Genomic DNA, 23,486 nt, shown 5'->3' with positions numbered 1-23,486 from the left:
TAGCTGCCTTTTGACACCATCTCTCATGATTTTCAAGCTGATTCTCTTTTACTCCCACTCACTCCCACTCCATTTCTCTTTTATTCCATCCCATGTGGCTCAAAAGGTCCAGTCTTGTTACAGAGGTCCGGACCTCATTACTTTGTGGAAAATAAAAACCAAGAGTGGAAGAGACTGAACCGGGTGTTCCAGCAGGCTTCCATTTGGATAATTACAGTTTGTTTCTTAATTTCTTATTCTCTTCTTGAAAGGCCCTATTCTTTTCTCCTCCACCCTGAAAGGTTGAGATTTGATACTGCTCTTAGATAGCTGCCAGGTTTCTTCCCAGAGCTGTACACAGGTACTAGAATGATGGATGATAAAGCTGGGTACAGATGAGCTGACATTGAGCCAGGGACCACAGCTTTTTTCTACTCGGTGCCACTTACATTGTCAGCGTTCCGTAAAATTTGAGCATTCACAGTGATAATGCCATGCGGGGTCAGCTTTATGTTCTGATCTTTCTGGATCAAATATGTCATCAAGATGACTCTCAGCACTGCCACTGTAAAATTATCAGCCATTTAGACTGCTGCAAGGTTTAGAATCTGGTCGTGTACCAGCATTCTGCTATGGGCCACCGAATCCATCTCACCTTTGTGGGATTATCCAGAAGGGATAGGCTTTTTCTTTCTTCCAATAAGTAATCACAAATGCAACTTTAAAGTTTTAGGTTATATGATCTGAACTTGATGTCTAGCTTATCAGTTTTTTCAAGTTTGAAATTACTTAAATTGAATCTGTTTGAAAGGAGAGATGTATCAAATAGATTCCTCCCACTGTGGCAGATTGCAACTTTAAGTGTTCCAGGGTTACCTGAGGCTCAGTGAAATGGATAGGTCCATAGTTACACAGCTGTTGTCAGAAGCTGAATTTGTACCTGGATCTCCCTATCTATAGAATGTTACATCATGGTGCCTCTTGAGAAGAAAATCTGAACAAGATTCTTTCTAATGAGAACAACATGGTATCGTGTCAAGATTTCTTGTCTTGCTGGTCAGGAGAAATTTGAGTTCAAATCCAGGTGCTATCATTTACTAGCTGTGTGACCGTGATTATTTCATCTTGCTGAGCCTTTTTTCTTAAATATAAAATTGAAATAAAAGCACTGTGTTACCTAGCTCTTCCTTTTTCTCTTCCTTCTCTTTCTCTTCCTCCTTGAGACTCGAGAAAGAATCAAACGAGTTAATGTATATGAGGGACTTGTTAACTTTAAGTGCTATATAAATGTTGTCTACTTGACAAAAGCTAGGTAGTGCAACTGGATATTATGCTGGGCCTGGAATCAGTAAGATCTGAGTTGAAGATCTGAGTTAAGATTCTTATTAGTTGTGTGACTCAGGACTAGTCATTTCAGCTCTAAATGGAGGTGATAATAGCATTTCCCCCAGAGGATTGGTTATGAGAATAAAATGAGGTAATATTTGTTAAAAAAAAAAAGAAAAAAAAAGAAAAAGAAAAAGGACTTAGCACAATACCTGACATGTAATAGGTGCTTATTAAATGCTATTCATTTCCCTTGTCCCTATTAGGATTAGACTTGACTAAGAAAGAATATTGTATAGCTTTAGAAAGGATCTCTGATTCATAAGTTCATAGTTTTGGAATTAGAAGGGACCATATATACTCTTACCCCCAAATTTACAGATGAGAAAACAGATTGAGAGATGGGACTTGTTTAAGGTAACATCATTAGGAAGCCACAGATCTGGGAATGAATCCAATTTTTTTTTTCATGTCCTGTATTCATTCCACAATTCACACTGCTTTATTCTTCCATATTATTTTTGATCTTTCTTCATACTAAAAAACTTGGAACTACTTCCGTACATCTGTATTTGGGCATCGTTGGGGGAAAGTCCAAGAGCCATAAGATCATAAGATTTGCACTTAAAGTTTCCTTAGTTATTTCATTTCCTCACTATCACACTCATTTTACAAATAAGAAAATTGAATCTAAGAGAGGTGATGTGACTTGTCCAATACCACACAAATTGTAAGGAAGCCTTGAACCTATATGTGAGTATATATACATGCAGTAAAAACTTCAGCACATAACTGAATGGAGAACTCTAGAAATTAACATCTAATGTTGTTTCAATATGAATTTTCAATGACATAGCTGGCATTTATTCATTTACACACTTATCAAACATTGTACCCTTAAAATGTGTGAGAAGTTATGCTAGAGCCCTTTTGTGGTAGCAAAAAAGTGGAAATTGAAAGGATGTCCATCATTTGGGAAAGGCTGAATAAATTGTGGTAAAGCAGACTGATTTCAGAAAAACTTTGAAAGATTTAAATGAATTACCGTGAAGTAGAACCAAGAGAAGAGTATATGTAGTAACAGCAACATTGTATAATGATCAACTGCGAATGACTTAGCTATTCCCAGAAGTATAATGATCCAAGACAATTCCAAAATTCATGATGAAGAATATTATCCACCTTCAGAGAAAGAACAGATAGGAGCATACTTTTTAAAACTTTATTTATTATTCTTGTTTTTTAAAATTTGTGGTTTTTTTGAAATATGGCTAATATGCTTTGGTTTACTGCAAATGTACAATCGTTATCAAACCATTTGTTTTTTCAAGGAGAAGGAGAGGGAAAAATAGAATATGGAACTCAATTAAAAAAATTTCAATAGTATCTTATTTTTCCAAATATGTGTAAAGATAATTTTCAACATTTTTGTAAGACAGGGTCTTCCAAATTTTTCTCCCTCCCTTCTTTATCTTCCCTTTCCCCATGACAACAAACAATCTGATTGAGTTTAAATATATGCATTTCTTTTAAACATATTTCCATATTTATTGTGTTGAACAAGAAAAATCAGACCAAAGGGGAGAAAACCATGAGAAAGGGAAAAAAAAACAAACAAAAAGGTGAAAATATATGCTTTAACCCACATTCAACCTCCACATTCTCTCTCAGGATACAAATGGCATTTTTAAAAAATCCCAGATCTATTGGAATTGCCTTGAATCACCACATTGTTGGAAAGGGCCAAGTCCATCCCAGTTGATCATCACATAATCTGGTCGTTACTGTGTATAGTGTTCTTTTGGTTCTGCTCAATTCATTCAGCATCAATTCATATAAGTTTTAGAACTTAAAATATTACTTAAAATTTTTGTTTATGTGTTATTGAGAAGAATAAAATTAAAAGCTCAAAAAAGAGGCTCTGCTAAGTTGCTGGACATAATGCAACTATGACATATATTAACTTCCTTCAAATAGCTCATCAATTTTCTTTCATCCACCCCATACGTATCTTGTGTGTGCATTTGTTGTTAATCATGTTTGACTCCTTCACCCCATTTGGAAATTTCTTGGCAAAGACCAGAATGATTAGAGTGATTTGCCATTTCCTTCTCCAGCTCATTTTACAGATGAGGAAACTGAGGTAAACAGCTAATTTGTGCAGGATGACATAACTGGTATCTAAGGTTAGATTTGAACTCAAGAAGATGAATCTTCATCATCTAGCTGCTCTGCAAGTACATAGAAGTTTGCAGATTGTTGATCTTATTAAACTTTGAATTCCTGAGGGCAGGGACTGTATTTTTGCTTTTTTTTTTTGTTTCTCCAGACTTTAGTCCAGTGCCTGCTACATAGTAAGTGCTTAATGTTTGCTGACTGTTACATAGTTCTGCAACAAAGATCAGGCATGTCCTCCAATAACAGCAAACAAAAATAAGTGAGATGAATTCTTAAGAGGGTTGCAGAGAAAGGGTTAAAATAGTTTGAAGGGAGGCAGAAGTGATCTCTTCTGTCCTAAAGGCACTCTGTCCATTGTACCAGCTAGCTGCTCTTAGTAGGATATTATCTTACTAAATATTGTAAGCACCAGAAGAAGTAGTAAGAAACTAGGTTTTCACTGAACAGAGTTCTGGGCTTGAAGTCAAAAAGATCTGAGTTCAAATCCAGTTTCAGATATTTACTAGCTGTGTGACTGAATAAACCACTCTAGCTATTTATCTCAGTTTCTTTATCTACAAAATGGGGATAATAATAGCAATTATCTCCTTGTGAGGAACAAATGAAATAATATTTGTTAAGGCATAATACCTAGAAAATAATAGCTGTTTAATAAATATTAGCTATCTTTCTTAATCCCGCCAGCTTCTAGTGCCTCCCTTTCCAAAACTGCCTATTTACTCTGTATATTCTTATTTAGGGACATGGCATCTTCCCTTATAGAATGCAAACTCTTTGGGGGCAGGGACCATCTCCCATGTCTATTTGTATTCCACAGCATCTAATCTGGCATATAGAGCCTTCCAAAAGCCTTTGTGATTTGATAGCCTTAAACTATACAAAGACTTTTGGGATGCTGTACAATAGATACTTCATAAATTCTTGAGATTGATTGACTAAGTTACATAATGATGATGATAACGATTACAATAATAATTAACCTTTTATATTTATTAAGTACCTATAGTTTATCAGGGTGCTCAAAATAAAAGACAAATTGAAAATACTTCCTGCCATCAAGGTGCTTGGGATCAAAGGGTGGGAGTGGGGTGGGTAAAGATGTACCATGCTTTCTAAGCAATTTGACTCCCGGAGGGTTTGGAGCTGAATGCTGACTCATTTATTTACTAGTCCAGTGCCTCCCGTAGTAACTCTTTCCATGCCCCACTCCAGCTCCCATTCCCCACCAGGATCTGGATACTGTTCCCTCTCCAACCATAACTGTTCTTTTACCCAAGGGAGATAATGCAGAGTTACTGGATCACTCCAATCTCTGAGGCATTATTATACTCCTTCCTGAAAGTTTCTGTTTGGGGATTGACCACCATTTGGTTGAATATGGAGTCACCAACTACAAGTCTTTTGGAAAGATAGTAAACCATGTGCCATTGTTTCCTAATCTACAGCAGGGGTCCTCAAACTTTTTAAATAGGGGGCCAGTTCACTGTCCCTCAGACTGTTGGAGGGCCAGACTATAGTAAAAACAAAAACTTTTTTTTGGTGGGCCTTTAAATAAAGAAACTTCATAGCCCTGGGTGAGGGGGATAATTGTCCTCAGCTGCCGCATCTGGCACGCAGGCCATAGTTTGAGGACCCCTGGTCTAAGGGTTTTGCTTTTATGTCCTCTAGACACCCACACATTTTGTTCATTTGGCCCTCTATGGGGTTTTCTTGACAGAGAGATTAAAAGTTTGCTATTTCCTTCTTTAGCTCATTTAATGAATGAGGAAACTGAAGAAAACAGGATTAAGTGACTTTCCCAGGGTCACACAGCTAATCAGTACCTGAGTCCTAATTGGAATTTGGGTCTTCCTGACTCCAGACACTACATTCTAACTGCTGCACCATCTAGCTATTTTCCAAGCTATGGACACTAACAACTCTTGAACCTTTCCATCTGCCTAGCTTCTGAACCTTAGGGACCTTTCAGTTCTCTGTATTGTCTTTTCTTAAAGAGTGAGCTTTCTAAGGGTATAGATTGTATCATCTTTTATTTGTATCCCCAATGCTTAATAAATATTAAGTTGATAATTAATAATTTTCATTCCATTCATTATCTATGTGGACTTGAATTTTTATAAACCTTGTTCCTTCCTCTACAAAAGGAGAGGGTTGGGGTGGATGATTTCTAAGGGGTTTTCTTGCTCTAAATACCATGAGATCGATGAAATTTTGATTTGCTGGCACCTGCATTTCCAACTTACCATTTAACTGATCCTAGAGCTTTGAATGAGGGCATAGGCTGTAGAACTATGACTGGTTTTAGTGCTTTGTTGGAACCAATGTATAACTGAAGTAAGTGGTAGATAAAGAGTCAGAAAATAGGACCCGAATTCAAATCCTGCCTCAGACACTTATTAGTTTTGACCTGGGAAAAGCCTCCTCATTTATAAAGTGGAGATAAAAATAGCACATACCTCATAAGGGTTGTTGTGAGGTTTAAATTATATGTTATCTGAACTTTCCAATTTTTTTTTTGCTTAGGCAGTTGGGGTTAAGTGATTTGCCCAAGGTCATACAGCTAGGAAGTGTTAAATGTCTGAGGTCAGATTTGAACTCAGGTCCTCCTGACTTCAGGCCTGGTACTCTATCCATTGTACTACCTACCTGCCCCATGCTTTCCAAATCTTAAAGTGACATAGAATTGTTGGTAATTAAGATGATTATGACGAAGGAAGAGGAAGAGGATAAGGGGGAGAAGAAGAAGGAAGAAAAGGAGGAAAAGATGATGATGATGATGATGATGATGATGTTGCCAAGGCAAAGAGGTACCTAAAAGAAAAGACTATTTATCTATATAATAAATACTTAAGAATAGTATCTCCAGGAGTACTCATTGGGATAGAGAATTGTTGGTCCTAGGACATGTTATCTGTTTTCTGCTTTATATGTCAGGATCTCAAAGCCACTTACTTTTCAGGAGTAGTCTGCTGACAGCTGTCTGCTGACAAGGGCTTTTGCCTGCCAACACAATGCCTGACATAGTCTCAATGAGCCAGGTAGTAACTTTTCAGGACCCAGGACAGATCCCCCAACTGACTGACTGTGATTCAGACTACACTTTCTTTAATTACCAGCTCAACTCTTCATGGAGAATCGTATATAAAGTTCCTTCCATCTCTTATCCTATAAGCCTATGATAATTCTCAGTTATGACAATAACTTATGATAACAGTAATTGGCGCTTATAGCATCATGAATTTTATAAAGTGCTTTTCATACATAGTAATAATTAGTATATATATGTATATATGCTTTAAGGTTTGCAAAAGACATTATCTCATTTGATAAGTCACAGCAACCTTTGGGTGTAAGTATTATTATTAGCCTCATTTTACATTTAAGGAAACCAAGGCAGAGGATAATAAATATTTAAAGCTGGATTCGAACTCAGTTGCTTCCTGATCATAGAACTACCTCCTTATCCACAGTAATGCATTGTCAGCTGCCTTATTACTTAATTGATCCTCACAACATTGTGAGATAGGTATTACAAACATTGTAATTCTTGTTTTAAAGAGAAGGAAATTAATACCTGAATGGATTCAATGACTTGCCACGTCTTACACAGATAGTAAATGTCCTGGTCAATACTTGAACTCAGATTTTTTTTTTATTAAAGCTTTTTAATTTTCAAAAGATATGCATGGATAATTTTTCAACATTAACCCTTGAAAAACCTTGTGTTTCAATTTTCCCCCTTCTCTTCACCCCCTTCCCTATATAGTAAGTAATCTAACATATGCTAAACATGGTAAAAATATGTTAAAGCCAATATATGCATATATATTTATATAATTATCATGCTGCACAAGAACAATCAAATTAAAGAAAAAAATGAGAAAGAAAATAAAATGTAAGCAAACAATAACAAAAGGAGTGAAAATGCTATGTTGTGATCCACACTCAGTTCCCACAGTTCTCTCTCTGGGTGCAGATGGCTCTCTCCATCACAAGACCATTGGAACTGGCCTGAATCATCTTATTGTTGAAAAGAACCACATCCATCAGTATTGATCATCATATAATCTTGTTGTTGTTGTGTATAATGATCTCCTGGTTCTTCTCATTTCACTTAGCATTCGTTCTTATAAGTCTCTCCAAACCTCTCTGAAATCATCCTGCTGGTCATTTCCTATAGAACGATAATATTCCATAATATTCATATATCATAACTTATTCAGCCATTCCCAACTGATGGGCATCTTCTCAGTTCCCAGTTTCTTGCCACTACAAAAAGGGCTGCCACAAACATTTTTGTACATGTGAGTCCCATTTCCTCCTTTAAGATCTCTTTAGGAGACAGACTCAGTAGAGACACTTCTGGATCAAAAGGCATACAGTTTGATTGCCCCTTGGGCACAGTTCCAAAGTGCTTTCCAGAATGATTGGATCATTTCACAACTCCACCAATAATGTATTACTGTCCCAGTTTTCCCACATCCCCCCCAACATTCATCATTATCTTTTCCTCTCATCTTAGCCAATCTGAAAGGTGTATAGTAGTACCTGAGAATTGTTTTAATTTGCATTTTTCAGATCAATAGTGATTTAGGTATCTTTTCATGTGACTAGAAATTGTTTTAATTTCTTCCTCTGAAAATTGTCTATTCCTATCCTTTGACCATTTATCAATTGGAAAATGACTTGAATTCTTATAAATTTGAGTCAATTCTTTATATATTTTGGAAATGAGGTCTTAATCAGAATCTTTGAATGTAAAGATGTCTCCCCAGATTAATGCTTCCCTTCTAATCTTGTCTGCATTCATTTTGTTTGTACAAAAACTTTTTAATATATTCAAAATTATCTATTTTGTGTTCAATAATGAACTCCAATTCTTCTTTGGCCACAAATTCCTTCTTTTGCCACAGACTTGAGTGATAAACTATCTTTTATTCTTCATATTTGCTTATGATATCACTCTTTATGTCTAAGTCATGAACCCATTTCCACGTTATCTTGGTATATGGTATTAGGTGTGGGTCAATGTCTAGTTTCTGCCATACTAGTTTCTAATTTTTCCAGTAGTTTTTGTCAAATAGTGAATTCTTTTACCCAAAACTGGGGTCTTTGGGTTTGTCAAACACTAGATTCCTATAGTCATTGACTATTTTGTCCTATTAATCTAACCTATTCCACTGAACGACTACTCTATTTCTTAGCCAGTACCAAATGGTTTTGATGACCATTGCTTCATTATATAGTTTTAGATCTGGCATGGCTAGGCCACCTGTTAATTTTCTAGAAATTCTTGACCTTTTTGAACTCAGATCTTTGTGGTGTTTAAGTCATTGTACCAGAATTCTATTTTCCTATTGCTTACTTTAATATGGATGTAACAGTTCAAGGGCAGAAGTAAGGATAAAAGGGGTACCTGCAGAGCTAAGAGTTGCCACCATAGGAGATTGGTAGCCCTCATCATGGTAGAATGAGCAGGATGAAGCCATGATGATTTTAGTGGAGAAAGAATTCACTGAGACACTGTCTAAAGCACTTTGGGTACTGAAAATCAGGAGAACTAGGTACTAGACATATCTATGCCATTTGTGTGACCCAGGGCAAGCCATTCCCCTCTGTGCCTCAGTTTCCACTTCTGAAAAATGGTGTTAGATTGGATGACCTTTAAATTCTATGATCTATCTGTATTCTTCCTTTGAGGAAACACAATTATCAATCAATCAGATAACAAGCACTTATCAGGTATACACTATGTGCCAGGTACTGAGTTAGGTGAGCTAGGTGAAAAACATACATAAAAAATGGAATAATGAGCTCACATTCTATAGGGGAGAAAATATGTGATATGAATATGTTACATGTGCATATGCAAAACATGCAATATATATGTAGTATATATGCATATATGTATATATATATATATATATACACACATAAAGTAAATTTTTTGAAGGGGGAGGCATTAGCAGCTGGAAGCATCAGGAAAGACCTTATGTAGGAGGTCATACTTGAGCTAGCTTTGAAGGGAACTTGGAATGCTAAGAGGTGGAGATAAGGAGGAGGGAATGTATTTCAGAGATGGGAGATGATATATCATATGTTAGGAACTGCAAGAAGGCCAATTTGGCTAGACTGTGGAATATTGAAGGGAGGAATATATAACAAGGCTGGAGAGGCAAATTGGAGCCAGGTTGCAAAGGCTTTTGTATACCAAACACAAGCATTTATATTTGATTCTGGAAGTAATGGAAAACTATGGGAGAATAATGAACAGGAAAATGATATGAACAGATCTATAGGAATACTACTTGAGTCACTGTGTGGATGATTGATTGGAGAGAAAAGAGATGTGAGGCAAGGAGACCCATAAGCTGTAACCTTGGTAATGAGGGCCTGTGAACCAAGAGAAGAGGGCTGATGTTGTGAAGGTAGAAATAAGATTTGGCAACTGATTGGAGATCTGATATGAGGGAGAGTAATGGAGTTGGAAACAACAGCGGGAGCACTTACTACTGAAGACGTGTATCTTATGACCTTCTCTCACTAACTTGAGATATTTACCTAAAACTCATGGATGCATACTCTGCCTCAGTTCCTTTATGTGTAAAATGGGTATAATAATATACAAGCTTCAGAAATCTCTTTGTAGACCTTAAAGTCAATCTAGATGTTGAATTATTGCTTTATAAAAACAGGATTTATCCCTTCCCATCACCTGCTGATTTTTCTGCTCTCTTGCTTTGGTGCTGGCAGGCTTGGAAGATGATCATGTTATAGAGTAAGCCTTGGTAATTGGAAAGTTTTGGTTTTGCTTGTTTTTTTTGTTTTTAAAATCCTCAGGATCCGTCTATTATTTCATTGGTCCACTTCCTCTGTTGAGGAAACTCAATCTACTAATACAGATTGACAATTTATAATCTTTTGAAAATTTATTTTATTTTCAGTTCTAAATTTTCTCCCATTTTTCCTCTCCTACTCATGGAGAAGGCAAGAGAAATAAAACCAATTACTGGTCTGGGTGGGGCTGAAGTCCATGGATTGATGCTATATTGCAGAAGATATTGACTACCAAATTATGGAGTTAGAATTCATCTTGTGGTTAATGGGGAGTAACTGAAGGTTTTTGAATAGAGGACCAAGATGATGAAAGATCTTCACTCCCTGTCCCATTCTTCTTCTTCTTTTTCTCCTTTTTTTTTTTTTTTGGTTATAGCTTTTTATTTACAAGATATATGCATGGGTAATTTTACAGCATTGACAATTGCAAAACCTTTTGTTCCAACTTTTCCTCTCCTTCCCCCGACCCCCTCCTCCCGATGGTAGGCTTACCAATACATGATAAATATGTTAAAGTATAAGTTAAATACAATATATGCGTACATGTCCATACAGTTATTTTGCTGTACAAAGAGAATCGGACTCTGAAATAGTGTACAATTAGCCTGTGAAGGAAATAAAAAATGCAGGCAGACAAAAATAGAGGGATTGGAAATTCTATGTAGTGGTTCATAGTCATCTCCCAGAGTTCTTTCGCTGGGTGTAACTGGTTCAGTTCATTACTGCTCCATTGGAACTGATTTGGTTCATCTCATTGCTGGAGATGGCCACGTCCATCAGAATACATCCTCATACAGTATTGTTGTTGAAGTATATAATGATCTCCTGGTCCTGCTCATTTCATGCAGCATCAGTTCGTGTAAGTCTCTCCAGGCCTTTCTGAAATCATCCTGTTGGTCATTTCTTACTGAACAGTAATATTCCATAATATTCATATACCACAATTTATTCAGCCATTCTCCAATTGATGGGCATCCACTCAGTTTCCAGTTTCTGGCCACTACAAAGAGGGCTACCACAAACATTCTTGTGCATACAGGTCCCTTTCCCTTCTTTAAGATCTCTTTGGGGATATAAGCCCAGTAGTAACACTGCTGGATCAAAAGGTATGCACAGTTTGACAACTTTTTGAGCATAGTTGCAAATTGCTCTCCAGAATGGCTGCCATTCTTCTTTTTTCCAAAAGTTAGTCTCCTTGTTGTAGAGGATTTTCTCCTGCCATAACTTATACATACAGCTGAAAGAACAGCTCACTCATTTGTCTTCTGTCTTTTCCAGGGACTTACCAGGGTCAATGGGTTGGTGGAATGCGCCAAGGCTATGGCGTCCGGCAGAGCGTCCCGTACGGCATGGCTGCGGTCATCAGGTCACCCCTGAGGACATCCATCAACTCGCTGAGGAGTGAGCACACCAATGGCACAGCACTGCATCCAGACGCCTCACCTGCTGTGGCCGGCAGCCCTGCGGTGTCCCGGGGGGGCTTCGTCCTTGTGGCTCATAGCGATGCCGAGATCCTCAAGAGCAAGAAAAAGGGGCTTTTCCGGCGGTCCCTCCTGAGCGGCTTGAAGCTGCGGAAGTCGGAATCCAAGAGCAGCCTGGCCAGCCAGAGGAGCAAGCAGAGTTCCTTCCGCAGCGAGGCTGGAATGAGTACGGTCAGCTCCACTGCCAGTGACATCAACTCCACCATCAGCCTGGGTGAGGGGGAGGCGGAGCTGTCCGTCATCGAGGACGACATTGACGCTACCACCACTGAGACCTATGTAGGCGAATGGAAGAATGACAAACGGTCTGGCTTTGGGCTGAGCCAGCGCTCGGATGGACTCAAGTACGAGGGGGAATGGGCCAATAACAAACGTCATGGTTATGGGTGCATGACTTTCCCGGATGGCACGAAGGAGGAAGGGAAATATAAGCAGAACATTCTGGTGAGCGGAAAGCGAAAGAACCTGATTCCACTGAGGGCCAGCAAGATCCGGGAGAAGGTGGACCGAGCTGTCGAGGCAGCCGAACGAGCAGCCACCATCGCCAAGCAGAAAGCGGAGATCGCGGCTTCCAGGTAAGGGTGGTTTGGCCATTTGGGGCTGGGGCGCAGGTGGGAAGTGAGGCATGGTGGATGATGGATATGGAGATTCCAAAGCTTTGGGGCTGTTGGTCATCTGCTGGGTCACCCAGCATGGTTAATGCCTGGCCTGGGGTAGCCCAGGGGGAAACTCTGTTCTTGGGGATCCTGAAATTGTGAACAGCATTGTGTCCAGAACAAGAAGAGTATCCCTGGACCTTTCTTTCCTCGTTGAGGGTAAGTGGACACTGGCTGCCTAAGCAGGGATATCTCCTGGTTAAGATTTTGTGGTTTTGATTGAATCTTGATACTTGAAAAATGAGCCAAACAATGGTTATTAGCAGAATGCAATGCAGAGGATAAGATTTCAGAGGGAAACAAAATAAAACAAAGAAAAGTCATCCTTGGAAACAAGGTTCCAATCCAATTAAGTAAGTATGGAGAACACAGAGAGGTGTTCTCAGAGTTCAGAGAAGGAAATGATCCCTGTGGACCAGCCAGATTTGTCAAAGACTCTTGGGAGATTTCAGGTAGGACTTGTCAATTAGTAAGCATTCATTAAAGACTTTCTATGTACTAGGCACTGTACTGAGCTCTGAGGATACAAAGAAAGACAAAAGGCAGTCCCTGCACTCGAAGAGCTTCCATTCTAATGGGAAAGCAACCTATATTGAAAAGATGAATAAGATTAGGCATGAGGGTAAAGAGATGGGGACTCTAGCATGGGGAGCAGCGTGAGGCAAAGACAGGGAGTTGGGAATGAAATGTGTAGGAACAGTGAGGAGGCTGACTGGTCTGCAGGAGGAGACTGTGCTATGAAGCAGGGAAATGGGAAGTTGAGTAGGTGAAGTGGGATAAATTGTGGAGGGTCTTGAAAGACCTACAAAAGAATCTGGACTTTGGTTTGTAGATAGTGGATTTTTCCTACTGAAGTTTATTGTGGCAGCCTATGTGGGAAGGCTGGGAAAGAGGAGATTTGGAAGTCAAGAAAGCTCCCTATAAAATTAAAGTGATCTTGATCTGTGTTTTTTTTTTCACAACATGGCTCAAATGGAAATATATTTTGCACAACTGCAATGTATAAATCTGTATCAAACTTCTTGCTTTCTCAAGGTGGGATAAGAAGAGGGAGGGAGAGAATTTGGAACTCAAAATTTTTTATAAAGAATGCTAAAATTGTTTTTACATGTAATTGGAAGAAATCATTTTATTTAAAAAAGATATTTGTAGTATTCATCACCCACATAGGAGGGGAAGAGGATTTAGTTAATGTTTCTATGTGATATATTGATGGCCAAAAAAATAAAACTTCCAGATAGTAAAGATATGAGATTAGGTCATAAAGTCAGAAAGAAAGGTGAAAGAGCTCATAAAGGATAGTATAATGCCTTTCATCAGCTGTGTATAGAAGGGGGTTAAGGTCTCTAAAAGAAAACCTTCCAAATCAGGATGGAGAAGGGAAATTATATGATAACATGAAAACTATGAAAACAATTGGATATAAATTTTATTTTTAATAATATCCAGAAAAACTGTTGATTAGAATTGAGGTGGAGATCAGAATTTAGAAGAAAACAAAAATAGATAAATACTTAGCTGGCAGAGAAACTGATAATTAGGGGAGAAAAGATACCTTGAAAGGATTCTACAAATAACATGTGATTTTATAGTCTTATTTTCATCTCACCTTATTGGGGGCATTGAATACAATAACTGTACTATATAGATTGCTCTTTTCCTCTCTTCCTTCTTTTGCTCAATCCATAGTTGAATTTATTGAAGTTTAAATCCGACATAGTGAGTGAATTCTTGGAAATTAAATGTAGGGATGATGAGACTCTATTGTACCTCCATTTGTGTCTGTAGTAAAACTACTTCCAGTGTAAGGTAGAAGCCTGAAGGCTTTATTTCTAAGCTTGACCAGATTTGTTCCATCCATGTCTCACCAGAGCCATTAACCCTTCCACTACAGCCCCTCCCTTCATGACCAGTCAAGTCTTTAATGAATAAATTGAATCTCTCTGTAATGATGGAGATCACTGTGTTTCTGGTAAAGTTCATTGGGCTCTTGATGGAGATAACATGTATAGTGCTTTGCAAATCTTTCAAAAAAACCAATACTTACAAATTCTGTTATTGTTGGAAGAAAACATGAAAACAACAAGGCAGTCTTAGAAGAGAGGGAACTAGCATCTAGAGGAGAAGGAGAAAAAGAGGCTTCCTCCAGAATGGGAGATTTGATCTGAGTCTTGAAAAAAGTTAAGAAAGCTAGGAATTAGAGATAATGGAGAGGGAATATTCAATGCTGGGGTGTGTGTGTGATAGAAATGGAGTGTCCTGGATAGTCACATTAATAGATAAGTTGTCTTTTGTTGTTCGATTATTTTTTTAATCATGTCTGACTCTGTGATTCCATCTGGGATTTTTTTTTGTAGTGGTACAAGAATGGTTTGCCATTTATTCCTCTATCTCATTTTACAGATGAGGAAATTAAGGCAAACAGGGTGAAGTGACTTGCCCTATGAAGTATCTAAAGTTATATTTGAACTCAGAAAGAGGAGTTTTCCTAACTCCAGGCTTGCCATTCTGTCTGCTGTTCCATCTAGCTACACTAGTAGATGGGAGGAAAGCATAAAAAGATTCTTAAAGATAGGAAGGGGCTAGATTGCAAAGTTTTTAAAAAACAAACAGTATTTTATGTTTGATCTTGCAGTCACTGAAGTTTATTGAGTGTGTTGTGAGTGAGGGTGGGGAGCTGGGATGAGGGTACTGATGTGGTCAGATCTTTGATTTAGAAAATCACTTTGTCAGCTGAATAGAGGATGGATTAGATGGGAGAGAGCCTTGAGGCAGAGAGCCTAATTAAATGACTATAGCAATAGTCCATTCATGCAATGACAAAGGTCAGAATTATGGTAGCGGTTATGTCAAGAAAAAGAGAAGTAAACAAGAGAGATCCTGAAAGAAAGAATGAAGAACATTTTACAATAGAGTAGATGTGGGAGATGAGTGAGAATGAGGAGTTGAAGTTTTAACCCATGACTGGGAAGATGGTAGTGCTCTCAATAATAATAGAGAAGTTCAGAAGAGGAGGCTGCTTGGGGAGAAAGAGAATGATAGATCTCTCTTGGACAAGTTGAGTTTGAAAGTCCTATAGGGTTACTGGTTGACAATTAGAAGTGTTTAGCTTTCAAAGGCAATCCCCATAGACTGGATAGAAAATCCCAGCTGCATTCAGAAAAAGAACTATGGAGATTGAATGTAAATAAGTACATGCTGTGTTCACTTATTTTTTCTGGTTTTTTTCTTTATTGTGGTTTTCCCTTTTGTTCTGATTTTTCTCTCCTAACATGATTCAGAAAGCAATGTGTATTAAAAATAAAAATAAGAACAAAACTAAAAAAAGTGTTTAGCTTCAAGTTCAGAGGAGTTGTGAGAGCTAGTGTATTTTTTTTGAGGGGCAATTAAGGTTAAGTGACTTGCTCAGCATCACATAGCTACTAAGGGTTAAGTGTCTGAGGCTAGATTTGAATTCAGGTCCTCCTGACTCCAGAGCCAGCCTTCTATCCACTGCACCATCTAGCTGCCCTGATAGATTATATTTTAAAGGACGTTGTAAGGGAGATTTCTATTAGCTTTGTTGGTCCCAGAGAGCAAGACTGGGAATAACGGATATTAGGAAGTTGTAGAGGAACAGATTTTAGCTAATATAGAGAACACTTCCCAATAGGGAGAGCTGTCCAACCAAGGAATGAGATGCTGAAGAGCGAGTGAGTTCCCCATCTCTGATGGCTTCCATTTGGAGGATGCATGTTCCTGGATTGAGGTTGTTTCTAGCTCAGTCGGTGATTTTTCTTTCCATTATTGAGTCTTGCTTCTCTGAGGAAATAAGAGGATTTAGGATCATAGTATTCAAAGCTAGGAGGGCTCTTAGAACATAGATTTTTACTTTGGAAAGGACCTGAGGCACCATTGATTCCTTTTCCACATGAGAAGACTATGGCCCAGAGAGGGAAAGGCAATCATTTCCCAGAAGTCATCTGAGGATATTCATCAGCCTCAGGGAGAAACCCATTCATTGCTCCCAGAGGGGGCTCCTAAGATCGCCTAGCAGTGCAATGCTAGAGCCCTTTGTATAACATCTGTGCTCCGGCTCCTGGCTTACCTCTTTGGCGGCCTAAAGCTGCTAGGAGATGATGATAATTAAGTGCCTTCTCTTTTCAAAAAAGGGCTCAACATATAGGGAGCCTACCTCACGTTATATTGGGCACAGAGGGGTGGTCCCTTCAAAGAAAAAAACAGGACCTCGGAGGCTGATTCAGATTCTTCCTCAGACACTGACTTCCTTTGACTCCAGACTGTGTTTTTTATCAGCCTCAGTTTCCCCATCTGTAAAATGTGGGAAGGGTTATTGTGAAGATCCAGTGGGCTAAAGTTGTCAACTAATTTACAACTTTAAGGAACTTAGAATCACTAGATTTAGAGAAAGAACTTTTAGAACATAGATTTTTTTTAAGTTTGAAAGGACTTGAGATATCTTCATTTCCAATGCTCTCTGTTTCCACATGAATAGCTTGTGACCCAGAGAAGGGAAGAGACTTGCTAACTATCATTCTATTAGCCATTATTATTCCTCAGACCAAGCAGGCGAGGCCAAAGTTACAAATGCATAGGATTTTCTAGGACACATTCTCTGCAGAACTCTACACATTCTCCAAAGTTACAGATGTGTCCAAACTAGAACATATCATCTTTCCCCCAAACCCTCTCCTCCTTTCATCTTCCTTGGTCCTGTAGAAAGTATCGCCTTCCCAGTCCTTCAGAATCACAATAACAAGAGTCATTCTGGATTATCAAAACCTGTTGATTTTATTTCTGCAATATCTTTTAATTGTGTCCCCTTCTGTCTTCTGACACAGCTATCCCCCAGTGCAGACCCTTGTCACCTCACACCTGGATTACTGAAATCACTGTTGGTAGGTCTGCCTGCCTCAAGTCTTTCCCCATTACAATCCACCCTCCATTTCTCACTAAAGTAATTTTCCTAAAGCCCAGGGTCAATTATGTTACCTTCTTACTCAATAAATTCCAGTGGCTCCTTAACACCTCCACAAACAGTTCTCTGTTTGATATTGAAAGCTCTTCATGACTTATCTCCTCCCCCCATCTTTCTAGTTTTTCTCTATCTCACCCCACTTCGATTCAGTAGCACTAGTCTGTTTGCTGCTCCACAAATAAGTCACTACATTTCTTGGCTACTGACTTTTTTTTTTCAGTTTGTTGCTAATATCAGCAATGTTCTCCTTTCTCATTTCTGCTTCCTGATCTCCCTGGCTTCCTTTAAGTCCCAACTAAAATCCCAACTTCTATAGGAAGCTTTCCCAACTCTTCTTAATTCTAGTGTCTTATGTCTTTTAATTATTTCTGATTTAGAAATGTATGTAGCATTTTTGTACATATTTGTTTGCTTGTTGTCTCCTTTAGATTGTAAGTTTCTTTAAGGACAGAGTGTATCCTTTGACTCTCTTTGTATCCCAGTACTTAGCATTCTGCCTGACACATAGGTTATGACACAAAGCATGGAGGGCTGTTTAGTCACTTGATTAAGCTAGGTCTGGATAGTTAAGTCATTGGCTGGCTCCATATTGGGCGCTTCATGATGATGTTGTAGATATAGCAGAATATTCTGGGTTTCCCAGTTTGTCTTTGTATAATGGTGGTAAATTTAAGCTTATCTTCAAAATATTTCAGAAACATGAATACATTTTTCCCAACTTTATTTTGCAGAAACCAAATGCCATTAATGTAAACCAGAGTAATGAGAGGATGTGGTGCTGATGGAAACATTATAAATACATTATAGATGTTTATTAGATTCTCTTTGGGTATTGATGATATGCTATGGGGCATGGGAATACAAAGATAAGAATGGATCCTATGATTTCAGCTTAAACTTCTTGGGTGAGGAAATTTTCTCTTCCTGAGTATGTTCAGAACTTTCTGCTGCTTACAGTGTTAGAGAATTTCCTAGAAAACTGGGGATTTAAGTAATTTGCCCAGGTTCACAAAGGCCAATATGTGGCAGAGAGGAGAACTTAAACCCAGTTCTTTTTTGGCTTCAAAATCAATCTCTCTATCCATTCTGCCATGCTTTCTTAGGTTATAAATATGTGTGTATATATGTATTATAACATATAAGACACATGCATTCATGTTTACATTTATGTACTTGTATGTACACACACAATGCAATATCCCAAAAGTTATAGTGTAATTTTAAGCTTTTAATAACAGGCTGTTTTAGTATATATTTCCTTATCTACAGAATCTACTCCCCTCTTCACTTTTGCCTATTAGAATCCCTGGTTTTCATTGAAATTCAGCCCAGAAATTGCTTATTAGTATCACGTCTGCAAATTGCCAGATACTTATTTCATGATTATACTTATATTTGTGTATTTTAAATCTATTTGTATATATTCATATATGTACATATTATCTCTCCAATTAGATCATAAATGCTTGGGAGCGAGGGAGTTTTTTGTTGTGTCCTTAGCACGTAGTAGGGGGTTGGATTTATCATAGGTTTCTGATGAGTCCTTGTTGACAAATGGATTAATTGATTGATTGATATGTAGATAGACATTGGGCAAGGTGGATAGTAGCCATAAGGCAGCAGAGAATCTCAGGGGGGTATGTGAGCAGATAAAAACAATGCATCACCAAGAATTATGGAATGAAAGTAGAGCAGAAGACATTTATAAAAAAAAATATCAGCGTGAAAAAGATGAACTGATCACCAGGTGAGAGGGAGAGATGACCCATGGATGAACTGATGTCCAGAATGTCAAGCCAGTCCGGTGACCCTGCTATGGTGAATTTATGGGATTTGAGGACAAAAGTCATATAGCCTAGGTAGTCATGGATGAGTGTGATTACATTGTTAGAGGGAACACTTATAGCAATGAGATCAGTGAGATTCACTTAGGTGTTCAAGTAGATAGTAATTACAGTATAAGTTTTTTTAAATTTGCCTTAATAATCTCATCTGATCCTTTTACCAACTTTGTGACATAGGTACAACTATTATCATTTTATGGAGGAGGAAACTGAGGCAGGCAATAGGTAAATGATTTGATCAGAGTTATATAACTAGTATGAGTAAAACCAGATTTAAACTCAAATATTCCTGACTCCAGGTTCAGCACTTTATCTACTTTGTCACCTAGCTTCCCAAATATATTCATATCTTGTAGATATTTCCTTTTTTCACTGGATCTATGGTCTTGTCAATGTGAGCACTCCCTTCAGTAGTGTACCTCCTTGTTTTGTATGTCCCTTGTTCATATTCTCTTTGAAATCTTCTACCACTGTTTTAGAGTTCTTTTCTCAGTATAACACATCGCTTTGCTCTTTTACATGGCCATATTTTTTTCATATCTCTTACTATGGCTATAGAATACAGAACAAAACCAAATCTATATGTCCATCTGTCATCTATCTGTCCATTTGTCTTCTCTCTCTTTTAAATTTAAGTAGTCTCTAACTTGAAAACAATCCACACTTATAAATGACCACCTGGATGAGATTTAAAGACTCTGAATCATGGTGACTCAAGGGGCATCAAGACATGGGGCAAAGTGCAGAACAGGAGATGAGGGGGAGCCAATAGCAAATTTCACTGAGTTCAAAATTTTATCATCTCCCATGAATCAATTCTCATCTCAAAGTAGATAATTCTTCAGTTCTGCTTATCTATCCCTAATCTCTCTACTGATCCTCAGGCTCACATCACCAATTGCTTCTCAGATATCTGAAACTGGATGCCAGACGTCTCAAAGTCAGTATGTCCAAAACAGAACTTGTTATCTTTCCTCCAGATTCTTTCTTCATCCCAACACCACTATCTTCCCAAGTCATCCTTGACTGCCCAGTCTCCTTCATTCCACATATCCAATCTTTGTAAAATCTTACTGTTCTCATGACATCTCTTGTGTAGGTCCCATTCTCTTCACTGCTAGAGCCACCATCCTGATGCAGAACCTCATCACTTCATACCTAATCTATTGCAAAAGCCTGCATTTGTCTGCCTTCTACAATCTCTTCCTATTCCAGGACAATTTCACTTAATTGCCAAAATATTCTTCCTAAAAAACAGATCTGATCCTGTCATCTCCCCTCATCCCCCATAATAAACTTTAGTAGCTCCCTGTGACCTCAAGGATCAAAAGAAAATCCCATTTTTCACTTAAAGAACTTGGCCAATTCCTATCTATTCAGTCTTCTTACATGTTACTCTCCTCTATATATATGCAGTGATTCAGTGACACTGACCTTCCCGTTATTCCTCATACCTGATGCTCCCATCTCTCAACTCCATGCCTTTCCACTGGCTTTTCCCCATAACTGGGATGTTCCCTTTCTGTACCTCTGACTCCTGGCTTTCTTTAAGACTCAACTCAAATCCTACTTTGTGCAGGATGTCTTTCTTTGTCTTTCCCATTGCTAGAACCTTCCTATTGGGATTGCCTTTGATTTACAGTATTTGTGCATGTGAATATATTGTATATATATATATATATATATATATATACACATACACATACTTTTATACACATATACATTGTATATATACACATATACAAATTTATATACATATATACACTGTATGTCTATACATGTATACACATATGTTCTATATATACATAGTTGTTTGCATGTAGTCTCCTCATTAGAACATGGCCTCCTTGAAGTAGGGACCCTTTTGTCTCTTTTTTTGGATCTCCAGCATTTAGAACAATTCCTGGTATGCAGTGAAAACATAAAAAAAAAAAAAAACTATTGACTGACCTCCCCCCCACTTAATAGTACTTTTTTTCAATTACATATAGTTTTCAGCATTCACTTATTAAAACATTTTGGTTTCCAATTTCCCCCTTCTCCCTCATGTCATACAACTCAAGATGGCAAGTAAGCTAATATAGGTTATACATATATAATCATATTAAATATATTTCCACAGAAGTCGTGTTGTGAAAGAAGAATCAGAAAAAAGGGAAAAATCATGAGAAAGAAAAAAAAGTGAAAATATACTTTGATTTGTATCCAGACTCCACTTCTTTCTCTGGATATGGAAAACGTTTTCTATCATGAGTCTTTTGGAATTGATTATTTTTTCATAGGATTGCTCCTTGCTGTTGAGAAAGGGGATCAAATGCTCCTTGTATTTTCTTACTTTGGGGTGTGTTAGAATTCAGTTGTGTTCATCAATATAGTTCAGTAACATTGTGAGTTAAATATTCTGTTTTCAGGGTAGCCTAGGAACCCATCCATATATAATGTCATTTCTACATGGAAATGTGTTTGCAAGTCTTACAAATGGACTTTGAGAACATTTATCCACAGGGGAGTGTGTATATATTTAAAGCTGTTTTGATGGATTTGTGATTTCACCAATCAATAAAAATTTTTATTAAGCATCTGTTATGTACTAGGCACTGTACTAGGTGATGAAGATGCAGATATAAACCTGTGTATTTTTTCAAAAGATGTAGATCACATGTCATCCATCTACTTATTTTGTATGACATATCTCTTATTAGTTTACAAATCATTATTTTATCATTATCATTTAAAAATTGTTCATACTTGACCTTTATTGAGCAATAATAATTATTGCATTATATTTATATTTCATAACTTTATTTCCAATCATTGAGCATTTTGTTTCCAGGTTTTTTCTCTTGGGGGGGGGGGAATACTTTTTTTTGCAAAGTTTTTCCCTTTTGTCACTAATATGCATAAAATATCCATCTCCTGGAGGTAGCTGGGTAATGCAGTGGATAGAGCATTGGTCCTGGAATCAGGAAGATCTGAGTTAAAATCTAGCCCCAGACACTTACTACCTGTGTGACCCTGGGCAGGTCACTTAATCATGTTTTCCTCAGTTTCCTCAACTGTAAACTGAACTGCAAAAGGAAATGGCAAACTGTCTTTTCTAAGAAAATCTCAAATTGGGTCACTAAGAGTTGGACATGACTGAAATAATTGAACAACAAATCCATATCTTGGGGGATTCACAGGATTAAAGGGCATGGATGTGTTTGTAATTTTCATCATATAATTCTATATTGCTTTTCTAAAAATTTGAACCAAGCAGTAGATTATCATGTGCTAGTTTTTGATCGGCATGGAAGCTCTAAATTTTATCGTCTTTTATTATCTTTGCTGATTTAATGTGTGTAGGTTTGAGGATTGTCATAATTTGCATTTCCCTGATTACTGAATATTTTGAACACTTTTTCATTAGTTATTTGGCAATCTGAAGGTCATTCAATAAACATTTACTGAACACGTACTATGTGCCCTGTACTGTGCTAAGTGCTGGGGACACAAAGAAAGGCTAAAGCACAGTTCTTATTCTCAAAGTAATTATTTTTATTTCTTCCTTCAAAAACAACCTCTATATCCTTTGATCAGTTACCTTTTGGAAGATGGCTCTTGATTTTATAAATCTGTTTGAATTCCTTGATTTATTTGTGTGTCAGAGCATTATTAGAAAATGCTTAATCCAAAGATATTTTCCCAGTTCATATTTTGCTTTTTATTCCAGATGCATTACTTTCAGTTGTAAAAGATATAGAGATAGGGACTGGAGTGGATCAGTGCTTTCATTTGATACAGGAAACTCCCATATGAGGAGACTCTACCAATGCAGGTTGGTATCTTCTCTGTAACTTACCTAGTATAGAATTTCCCAAGATACTGAAAGATTAAGTGATTGGCTCAGGGACATATTAATATGTAACCAAAGTGAGACTTTCCCCAGGTCTTCCTAACTCTTAGATAAGTTACCCATTCTCTTCTACTTCCTGATAGAGGAGGGAGAAATATTTCATGATTTATTCTCTCGCACCAAAACTGGTCATTGCTATATTTATGTAGAGGTATATAGCTATTGCAAAAAGATGGGCATCTTTTCCAGGTAATGTAGGGTTGGGGAAAAGCACAGCTAATACCATTTAGAGTCAGAACTCTAGATTGGATCTGGTGACAACTTTTGTCCCTCAGCTGGTAGTGCAGTGGATAGAGTCCTGGGCATAGAGTT

General features: G+C 37.7%; 1 protein-coding gene across 1 annotated transcript in view; it reads left to right on the top strand.

Annotated features, from left to right (window-relative positions):
• Positions 1-23,486, top strand: part of JPH3 (junctophilin 3) — a 190,962-nt gene that overhangs the window by 42,745 nt on the left and 124,731 nt on the right. The window contains exon 2 of the mRNA XM_003758468.4: positions 11,599-12,376. Coding sequence (XP_003758516.1) covers positions 11,599-12,376 — 778 coding nt within the window. The remainder of the gene's footprint in view (positions 1-11,598; positions 12,377-23,486) is intronic.

Source organism: Sarcophilus harrisii, chromosome 2 (assembly GCF_902635505.1).
Source record: "Sarcophilus harrisii chromosome 2, mSarHar1.11, whole genome shotgun sequence".
Lineage (NCBI taxonomy): Eukaryota > Metazoa > Chordata > Mammalia > Dasyuromorphia > Dasyuridae > Sarcophilus > Sarcophilus harrisii.
The sequence above is the reverse complement of the archived record's forward strand: the minus strand, read 5'-3'. Positions and strand labels throughout refer to the sequence as shown.